Source organism: Haemaphysalis longicornis, unplaced genomic scaffold (genome assembly GCF_048455015.1).
Source record: "Haemaphysalis longicornis isolate Haplotype H1 unplaced genomic scaffold, Haemaphysalis longicornis Haplotype H1 scaffold_6, whole genome shotgun sequence".
NCBI lineage: Eukaryota > Metazoa > Arthropoda > Arachnida > Ixodida > Ixodidae > Haemaphysalis > Haemaphysalis longicornis.
This window is the reverse complement of record NW_027526407.1, coordinates 23,640,052-23,650,931: the sequence shown is the minus strand read 5'-3', so window position 1 is coordinate 23,650,931 and position 10,880 is coordinate 23,640,052. Positions and strand designations below refer to the sequence as shown.

Genomic DNA, 10,880 nt, shown 5'->3' with positions numbered 1-10,880 from the left:
AAAATGCCTCAGTGCAGAATAGTTTGAATCTTTTCCACTCTGTTATTCTCATGATTTCCCGGAAAGCAATAACTAGGGAAAGTTACTAAAGGCCTACTGCTGCCGCATAACTGTCCCGTAATTCGTACCCTGAACATTCCGCAGATGGCATAAAGCATGAATGCAGAAGAAAACAAACTGTGGCGCCTATTATCGGTGACTTTAGCAAGAGGCATCGTCGGGGCCAGTGTGAACGGCTAACTGTGTTAGCTATTATCGGTGACCTTAGGCAAGAATTGGCGTTTAGGTGAAGGGAGCCAGCTGAGGAAGGCTAACTGTGCTGCCTATTATCTGTGACCTTAGGCAAGAATTGCCGTTTTGGTAAAGTGGGCCAGCTGAGGAAGGCTAACTGTGCTGCCTATTATCGGTGACCTTAAAAAATTCAAATTTGGCGCCCTTCGAAGACCGCCTCATAGTCTCTACAATGGCAGAAAGAGGGCGCCAGGAGTCCGCTAGAAGTAGAAACATCCCCCTCGTGAGGGGCACGATCAAATGCAGAGCATTTCCGGGGGCGCACGACGTTAAGTAGTTTGCGTTACGTTAATGTTGTTGCACTTGTAGCAACTGCTGACGAGAGAGCGCTCGTCAGCAGTAATTTGAATGAGTCAACGATATAAGGCGCGTCCGTAGCGTCCCATTCTGTGTCGGCTCTGTGGCGCAGTGGGCAGAGTACCATGTACATTGCGTTCCGCCCGCAGGGTCGAGGGATCGAAACCTGGCGCCGGATAGTATTTTCTTTTATGTAGTGTAGGGGGAGGGGTGCGGACAGCGACGGTGCGGACTACGACGGGACAACGCGGGTGACATCGTGAGTTACTGTAATGCTCTGCATTTAGAAGAAATTTCGTTTAGGTGAAGGGGGCCAGCTGAGGAAGGCTAACTGTGCTGCCTATTATATGTGACCTTAGGCAAAAAAATTCCCCGCATTTCCCCGAGGGGAAGAATGTGAAAGTGCGAATGCACGAGTTGAATTTGCGCGGTTCGGTAATGTTCGCGAAAGAGAGATCACACACACACACACAACTACAAAGAAAGAAAGATGCATTTATTCACAGACACCCATTTGTGTTGTCGTTGTACTTGATTGCTAGAGCGGATCTCAGCTTTGAAATTTCGTGTCAGTACTCCTTTAAGCGGGTGCATTAGCCCTTCTCACGCCCGATTCTTGGCCAATCCCCCACGTGGGTATGTGCCATGTCAGCGGCCAGGCAGCGCGCGCCCATCTCCCCCCGTTGCCAAGGAAGACGAGGAGATTCCTGGCCAATCCCCCACGTGGGTATGTGCCATGTCAGCGGCCAGGCAGCGCGCGCCCATCTCCCCCCGTTGCCAAGGAAGACGAGGAGATTCCTGGCCAATCCCCCACGTGGGTATGTGCTATGTCAGCGGCCAGGCAGCGCGCGCCCATCTCCCCCCGTTGCCAAGGAAGACGAGGAGATTCCTGACCAATCCCCCACGTGGGTATGTGCCATGTCAGCGGCCAGGCTGCGCGCGCCCATCTCCACGTGCGCGGACATCGCCGGTGGACGCAGGTTCAGGGTCGCTTAAGAAGTGCATTGCACTTAATAATTGCCGTTTTGGTAAAGTGGGCCAGCTGAGGAAGGCTAACTGTGCTGCCTATTGACTGCCACCTTAAGAAGAAATGGCGTTTAGGTGAAGGGGGCCAGCTGAGGAATGATAACTGTGCTGCCTATTATCTGTGACCTTACGAAGACGGCGTTTTGGTAAAGTGGGCCAGCTGAATTTTCCTACGGTTATATTTCTCATCATAAATTTACAAGTACATAGGTTCCAAGGTAAGACACCAATATTTAGCTGAATTTTGTAAATTATTGACCTAAGTTTCCTTTAGCTGCTCACCCCCCAGCCTGTAGCCCATGATCACATGACAACTCGCATGCTCGCTTCCTGATTGGCCGAGCCAACGTTGCTTTCATTGCTTTTCTGCTTTCATTGCATTCCGCAAAGCCTTTGGTGAAAGGTGGGGAGATCGGATCTTTTTATTTTCCACGGAGGCTTTTTCACCCTTTCGTGTAAGAAGTATTTCGAACTAGTGGCGCGAATACTGGCAAACTGCGAATCTGGCGCCTCCACCTACCTTATTCTTGGTTCTGCTACGTTTATGCGCGGATATCCCTGGTTATGCTTGGAGACCCGGTCACGCTTTCTGTGTGGTGCCGTCAATAGCCCCCCAAAGAGCAATGAACACTCAATCAATAAGGTTTGTACAGCGCACGCCTGCCGAACAGCTTTGCAGTGAAGCTTTACAAGTAGCGAAAGGCGCATCGAGACGAGCGTTTGTTCAAATTTTTTTACTCATTCGGTTGCCACCATTCGGCTTGTGTGGGACGGTAATTAAGAAGTTGGTTAACGTTGCCCCTTCTCGGCTTTTTAGCTTCTTCCATTTTTGCATTTTTTCTTCTCTTTGCAACGCCAAAACTGCACCACTCGTCCAGCAAGCAATAGAGGGAGCCACCCGCGATCCGTTTCCAAAGACGTAATTGTACCATTGTATGGCTTCTCTGACAGGTGGCGATACCAGTCCCGCCCAAGCGAGGCGGGCGCGATGACGTCATAGCTGAAGTTGAAGTTTATTTGACCACAACGATACAGTGTGGCTTACACAAAATAGAAACAAAAATGGCATGGAAAGGGGGACAAAAGCTGCGCTATAGCAGCTTGACCAGCCCCCCCCCCCCCCTCCCATTTGTACAAGGCAACAGAAACAATGGCACACCAAACCTCATACGGTACTGTTGTATGATTCAAAGAAAGGAAAATTCTAGTGGTTATTTTTCAAGTACAGTATACATGCAGACTTGGGTGTTTACAAGCACATAAAATTATTCGAAAAAAAAAAAGCTCGGCGAGGTTTCACTGCGCACGTTCTCCGGCCAAACCACCAGCTTAAACAGAATTGCTGCTAAAACAAAAAGTGCGGAATCTCTGCGTTCACATTTACTCGCAATGCAATGGCCGCCCTAAAGGCAAATAAACCGCCTTAAAATGTCCGGTTCATTCCCATTGTGCCGAATGGTCTGTACATCTAGATGCTCCTCGCGATTATGAAATCTAGCGCTTTTAACAGGTACCGCAAAACGAATGAGATGCTTCATGACACACGGTTCATTCCAGCTTCCCCACTTGCCAAATTAAATTTTAATGCAGCCATTGCCCTGACTAATCACAGCTTACAAACTTTCGACAATACTTACGTATGGGAGACCAATAGGGGCGTTGAAGCTACGGCCAGCGCGATGTTTCCCAAGGCGTAGACGATGGAGATGTAAAATATCGTGCTGAAAGAAAAAAAGCACGGGTATGAACAGTTGCGCAAAGCTCCGTACGAAGCATATTTTGGGGGAGACTTATGCTTGCTAATGTGCGTTGAAGGCGTTAGCCTGGTGGTACCTCATAACAACTCCTTTGCAGCTACATTGTATTCGTGTCTCTTTTCTGTCATTTCTGTCATTGGCGCGAATTACTTTGACCGGCTTGTTTCTTCCACTCACGTGGACCCTCGTCCAGGTGTCGCGCGGGAGGCACTATTCAACAATATTTACATTTCTGTACCGTTGCTTCGTGTATTTCGGGAACCGGGAACATTAGCCCCTAGAATCTCCCGATTCATGGCCAATCACCAGCTACGTATTTTTTAAAAACAAAGGAGCAACAACAATTTATTATTATTATGTTCAACGCGCCGACCCTACATAGGCGATAAAATGCGCAGTAGTGGAGGGCCCCGGATCAATTTTTCTCACCTTGGGATCTTTAACGGGCCCAAAATCTCGAACACACGGACGTTTTGGCTTTTGATTGATTGAAGGGTTTAACGCGCCGACGCAACGCAGGCGATGAGGCGCGCCGTAGTGGAGGGCTCCGGATTAATTTTGACCACCTGGGGATCTTTAACATGCGCCGAAATCTCGTACACACGGGCGTTTTTGCTTATTTCCTCCATCAGAAAAGCGGCCGCCGCGGCCGGGAATCGAACTCACGTCCTCAGGCTCAGTAGCACAACGCTTTAGCCACTAAGCCACCGCGGTGGGTAGCAGCAACAGCAACTTTTCTTCAACGCCGGCAACATGCTCAGGTAGCATAGTGGTAGGGCATCGGGGAGATACACACTGCTATTCTGGAGACCCGGACTCAAATCCCAAAGGGTCACATGTCTTTTCTGTTCATTTGCTGTATACAGCGAGGGCCAGTTTGTTCACCCGACAACAATGACGGTTTCTCGCAGAACGGGGCACTTCCGGATTTCGCCCTAATACTTACTGATATTTCCCCAGGTACGAGTCAGCGATCATTGCTCCGAGGACGGGTGTAAAGTAGGCCGCCGTGACGAATGCATGGAACACTGTCTTGGCGGTGTGTTCCTCGAACATGAGAACGTTGACAAGGAACAGCGTGAGCACAGCTGGAAGGAACAAAAGGTGTAAACACTCAGCGATGGATGTCTCTTCGTTTGGACCGCGAAACGAAAATTGTTTCAGGAAGTGCTGAAGTGAAATACCTGAGATCGACAACGTTTATAAGGAATACCACCGGCATAATCGAACAACAAAACGAATGCGGAAAACGCTGGACAACTGGGAGGACGCTTAATTATAGAGAAAGAAAAATGGGAAGGGAGGCCACTCGGGAAAATCTGGCCTCAGGAACCGCGTCAAGACGAAACTTTTCGAACACCCGTCAGTCGATACGAGGGGTAAAAAAATCTCTTACGAAGTTGGTCCACAATCTCATACCCCTGACATTTTGTGCCGGATTAGGCTACACAATTTTATCCATGTGAAACGCTGAATAGCTTTAACTACACTTCTTACTTTTTTCCGCCCTTATCGCCAAGTTGCCAGCAGGGTGGCGGAGGCATAAACTGCTATTCGCATTTTTCCGTGCGCGTTAGCCGCCGGCCTGCTGGTAGCTTCATGCTAAGTGCAATCTATTGCGGCGAAAGAAAACCCTGCTGATGTTTTTAAAGGCGATAGTCTTTCTTGGACTAGTAATTAAACGAAAAATTTTGCTCTTTCGCTATGTCTGTTTGTCCGTCTATCTGTGACTCGATTCAGCCACCCGTCTAAAGTGAAACTGAATCGGCGCAATAGTCTTATATACCCTCAGCCAAACCTAAACGTCGAAGTCCGGTGTTGATGTTCATACTTGTAAACATTGTTGAACAAGAAGTGTTCCTTTATTAAAAAATTTACGGATGCTTGCTTTTTGCGATAGCAAATAAAATACTACACCAACTGCAGAAAATGGTCGCCTGCTGTTGCCCGCGCTACCTGGCAAAATCATTAGAATAAAACGGCAACACCAACGAAACGTTTCACTAGATAGGTTCCGCGTTCCGCTTGGAACACTCGTGGAGTGGGGCAACGTGGTTCTATAAATGTTGCAGTCGGGTGCCTCGAATCACGCGCTGCCATCGAAGCATGCGGCCTGGAGCAGTAGAACGTGTTAAATTTAAATTGACTTGAGCAAACATCTAGCCTGTTATCTTGAGAGGAACGAGACGGGAGAGGAACGGCATGAGAGGTAAGAGGGAAAGAGAAGGGATGCGTTTACGTGGCAGGGGCGCTAGTCGGCTATCGTCGTTCGCCGGCCTTTGCAACCAAAGGAGCAGTACGCTCCAATTTTTTCGCCATAGTTTTTGTATATGAAACGAAAGGTTAAACATTTTTTAAAAGTTCAGAGGTCGGGAACTGTATGTTTAGTTTAATTATTCTTTGAACGATGAGCACGTTGAGTAGCTTCAATAAACATGGACATTGTTGTTATTGCATCTTTAGGATAAGGTTTGGGAAATGTTAGGATGCATTTTTCTTTAACAAACATTAAAAACTTCGGCATGTTGAGCTCCTTGCTCAAGCGCTAAAGGGTGCCAGCGGTACGCACCCGTCGTCGTTTGTCGCGCTTATGGCCGCGACCGATGGCGGTGTTATTCAGATGAATTTGGCATTGCTGATGTCAATAATCCTGCTCATAGCACCCTAAAAAATCTCGTCTATTTTTGAACTTTTCTTTTTCGTAACACGGATTTGGGCGCTGTAATTAACGCGTGATGGTGTGTTGTGTGCTGTGTCGGAAGCTATACAAAGTTACGACAAAAGATTGAAATTATTGTTATTCCTCCAAATAATTTTACCTCTTTAACAACATGCGGTACTGGTTCGTCTTATTAAGATGAAATGAGCATGAACCGAGGAAGAATGCACACGCTTCGTTCGTTCATGCTAATGGCCAGCCGTTGCAATTACCTATTACTCCGCGGTGCGTTTGGGTCTAGCCATTGCACTTGTAGTAGTGAACGCGGCAAAGTCACTGCATTTGGCTGTGTTGAAAATTGATAGTGCCCGCACACGCAGTATAAACTTATATACAGCTCATGCATGGCTCCGGAGAGTCGCAGACGCAAAGCCAATGCATGTCTGGCAATGTTTGTTTCTTCAGTGTGTCGCCCTGTCCTTCCAGTGCACCAGCCAAGGAAGGCCTGGCGCCTATGTTAAGCACTCCCAAATAAATAAAATAGAACAACATAACATAAAATAAATAAATAAATATAGATAAAAAATAAATAAATAAAGAAATAGATAAATAAATAAATAAAAACAAACAAACAAATAAATAAATAAATAAATAAATAAATAAATAATGAATGGATGTAATCAGCCACAACCACTGCGTTAAAATCGTTGGCAGATCACAAAATACAGGAACCATACACAGTAATGTTTTAGGTGGATTGCACAGGTTTGACAGTGAATGCTTAAAACGCATCTAATTTGCCGTGTCTACATTTTGCCCGTTTTACGTATTTGCTGCGTTCGCGAAAAATTTTCTGCGTCAAAGCTGCTCGGGAAGACAGTAGAGTGGCTCCAAGCTGAAGCGGGCAGCCGAAGGAAGACCATCGCAGGGCTACAGAAACACACAAGACCAAGCTACTACCATTCATTCCGCCAGCCGTTGGAGCTTTCGCCGCATGGCACCTACCAGTTAAATGGACCCTGCAACACTTTCTCAACTTTTTTTGAAATCTTAAATGCTTGCAGAACGTAGTCACCCAACACACCCTGTAGTTAGACTAGAGGGCCGCAAAGAACCTCAGCCAAAATTACTGCCTCATGCCCGTCAGATAACTTGTAAACTCGCTCAAAAGATCTTTCTCTCTTTCCCGGTCTCGACGCTCTTCGACGGCTGGAATTACGTCACTAAGGCCATGTAGCAGCTGTTGGCAGGTTTTCCTTCAATTGCTGGAATGAACGTTTTTCGATAGCAACTTAAAAAATCCAGAAACACAAAGCAGAAACGCAAGGCGTATCTGGTGCGATGAGCTAATCACGCAGAGCCGCTCCGCGCTGGCGATAACTGTAGCTTTCGCAGTGCTTACAGATGCGAAGGAAAGAGTGAAAGTGTTTATCGAAAGTGTTGCAGGGTTCTTTAAGTAGGTGCATAGCAGTCTATCTGACTAGCCCTTGCCTTTGCTAGGGAGACGGCGTTTTGGAAAGTTGTTCCGGCTACTTCAAGAATTGCCACCATGTCGGAGGCGCATTGAAATTAAATTTTTTGTTAATGGTTCTGCTTCAGGTATCCACTTAAATGTAAAAATGTAATTTCTGTTCAAACCATGAACCCTACGGATTAGTAGTTATCGAGGGACATGAAAGCTTATTATAAACATAGATTAGGCAAGGCTGCTACCCAAAAGCCGTCTTAGTGTTTTCCTTGTTTTACATGTTGACTAGTGAAGCTGCCACAGCAAACAAAAATTAAATTGAAAACTTTGTGGTCGTTACCTGTATTTTGTTATGTTTAATATTGCAATGTTACTGCAACTGCAAATGAGTGATTCTTTCGTATTCCTTTTTTTTGTTTACCGTAGAGAATTCGTTGTGAGATTGTGTTAGCTAAACTGCTTGCCATTGTTATGCCTGGAAACGTATTTTTTCTATTCTGTATTGCATTATATTCATTTCGGTGTACCCTTGTCAGTTTTGATGACCTTCTAACCCGCTACAGATGGTGTCACTTTGAATTTGTTTTAAATTTTTCGCCTTGCAATAAATATCTCTTCAGTTATGAGGTCTCTTCTGTAACTGAACGAGATGTTGAACACAACAAATTTTCTAGCGTTGCAGGCAATTGCTTGCCTGCAAGGATATTTGAAGGTGCAGTATAACATTTTAAGGGTGAATTTTTCGCCCTTAAAAGCCTGCGGTCACCCAGCCAAGGACAGACGACGTAGTAAAATAAACACTCTAACGTGTATAAAAGCATGGGAATACTACGCGGATACCCGTCATCGCGGATATAACTCTAGAGCGTTGTACCAGGTTCGAAATGATGCCTGGTCCGGTATATAATGCCACCGGATACCACCGGAGGCTATACTAGATAGGTTCAACCATGCTAGGCAGAGCTCCCTGGGACACAAAACAGCATTTCCTCAGCAGGCAAGGATTCAGCAACCCTGGTTGAGTACATTTGCTAAAAACCTCCCAGTGATTGTACAATCACACTATCGGCCTTTTGGCACTCGATAGGTGTGGCTGCAGATCTTTGGGAGAGGCCTCCGTCCTGCAGTGGCTTAAGATAAAGATAAAGACCCGTCGTCACGAGCAGCGCATTCTAAAATGCAAACTACCTGCGCACATAACCAAAACCAGAGGTAGGGGGCAAGTTTTCACACCAGTCGTTTGGCGCGCTAGAGTCGGTACGGACGCTGCAGTCAATGGGAGTGTCCTCTGTTATGTCATTCTTTCTGTATGGTGGTACCGTTATCGGCCCTGTGCGCATCGCAAGAAAACATTTTCGAGCGCTGGTACCTCGCCGTTCTTGCGAGCGCGACATATGCTTTGTCGGTGACTTATGTTCTTCGGTATTTCAGTGGGCGCCACAAGTTTACGATGCGGTATTGTTTACTCACGCCTATTTTAACACGACAGTGTTTATGCTCGGGTACAGCAAGATCTCACTCGCGTCATATCCGTCCCGGACATGACGCCGCCAGAAAAACTACCATTGACGCTCCGGCGCCCGGATTCGAGCCCACGCCCTCTCGAGCCCTATCGCCGAAACGGAAGTTACGTGGCGCTCTATCGACCGCGCTATGAGCAGCGACGGGAGCAGCTCTACGAACGCACCTTGTGTTCTTCCCTATGACTCATTCCGATGGCGCTGCCGTCTAGGAGAGGAGAAGCGAAGTAGCGCATCATGACGCTAATGAGCGCCGACAGTTGGCGCCTCCATGCCAGCGCCTTCGTGTACTTGGTACGCGCGTGAATTAAGGCAAGGCCCTGCTGTAACGTCGTAACGTTCCCATGACCGTTGTGTTTCAAGCTGCTGTTCCTGTGCATGTCATTTCTGGTTTTGTTATCCCGGAATGATCGGGTTAATTTTTTTGTTTCTTGCGTGTCGGCTTCAATTCGTCTGGCAGCATCAGGCTCGCAAACCCTTCGCACATGAAGAAGGTCCCTTTAACATTCAACAACTTATGGGAAGGCACCTTTTACTTTCGTGTTTTACCGATTCCTATGAAAGAGAGATCAACCACAATTTGATCCCTCCGACAAAATTAAATTTTAACTCTTCAAGTTAAAATTTCATTTTGCTGTAAATGAATACCTAAGTTTCATTCAATAACAATAAACACGCGGTAACAAAATATTGACTCATATTGAGAACTGTGTAAGCGCAAAGGCAAAATATACAAGCTGAGAAAACGTTGCATTTTGTTTGTATTATGAGCTGTATAACAAGGTACGTTTTCATGGGCAGAAAACAGTGTTTTTATTATACATAAATGTGATTTAGCACTCCGAGTTACAAGACGAAGTAGATCGGCTAATTGCTATCGATCGAAACACCATTCATACAGAATACATAAGCATACAGAAAAAAGTAGGCGGTCAACACACGTACTTCACACTCTTCACTGTGGCTCCAAGTATGCACAGGAGCATCTTCCAACGATTGTACTACCGTACTCGGAAATGCACATGTTGGTTATTGGTGTGCTTGTACAACAAAAGTGCAAAAAAAGGCCATGAACACTAGCTCTTTACATTATGACTCCCCACGCGAAATAAACTACTGCCGACCGAAATCTCCTTGTCGTAGAGGAAACACAAATGTCTATTACCATAGCGTAAGTATTCACGAAAGTCCCCAAGAAGCCTTGATCGTTTGTTAAGGGATTTTCGCTGCCCTGGCGACTAAGACGAGCTACACGACTCTAAACCGCAATGAACATACCATTGAAAACGTCTTACGGTACCTGAAGACTCCTAAATCGCTAAATACAGAAGCATTACGTGAATTTGGACGCATTAGGAGCTTTCTTTCCGTCTCGCGTTTTTCACAGGGTTTAACTTCTTGCCGCTACAGACAGTTTGTTTCAAAATCCACCTCCGCCTTACACTTTGGAGCTGCTCCGATCTTTCTCCTACGCTTTGCGCTGCTGCTGTTTCCTAACGTCATTTATTAGGATAGTTTATGATGATGGCAGATTTCGTACCGTCTGTTCTCCCCCTTAGATCCGTCTCTGCGCTCCCTTACTTTGTGTGGATGTACTCGTGTGGACACCCACGTTTTGCTACTGCCGATTTTAGGCAGGCGCTATAGAGCCCTTCAAAGTCACGTCATCTTGAAACCATTTCTCTCTTACAGTTTTCCCGTCAATGGGAATCTATTGCTTTGCTTTATTTTATAGATATCCGTCCGTGTGCCTCAGTGGAATGTGCTGCTGTTCTTTACACAATGCCGAGAGTAAAAAATGGCCGCGTATCTGCTCCTTTGGTTGCAAATGCCGACGAAAGACTATAGTCGCCAGGCGCCAC

The 10,880-nt window shown here is 46.3% G+C and overlaps 1 protein-coding gene across 2 annotated transcripts in view; it reads right to left on the bottom strand.

Moving 5' to 3' along the window:
• LOC144142305 (solute carrier family 15 member 1-like) overlaps positions 1-10,880 on the bottom strand; it is a 92,696-nt gene that overhangs the window by 69,694 nt on the left and 12,122 nt on the right. For both annotated transcript variants that reach the window (XM_077673708.1, XM_077673707.1), the window contains exons 3-4: positions 4,318-4,459; positions 3,252-3,335 (exon numbers count right to left, since the gene is read on the bottom strand). In XM_077673708.1, coding sequence (XP_077529834.1) covers positions 3,252-3,335; positions 4,318-4,459 — 226 coding nt within the window. The remainder of the gene's footprint in view (positions 1-3,251; positions 3,336-4,317; positions 4,460-10,880) is intronic.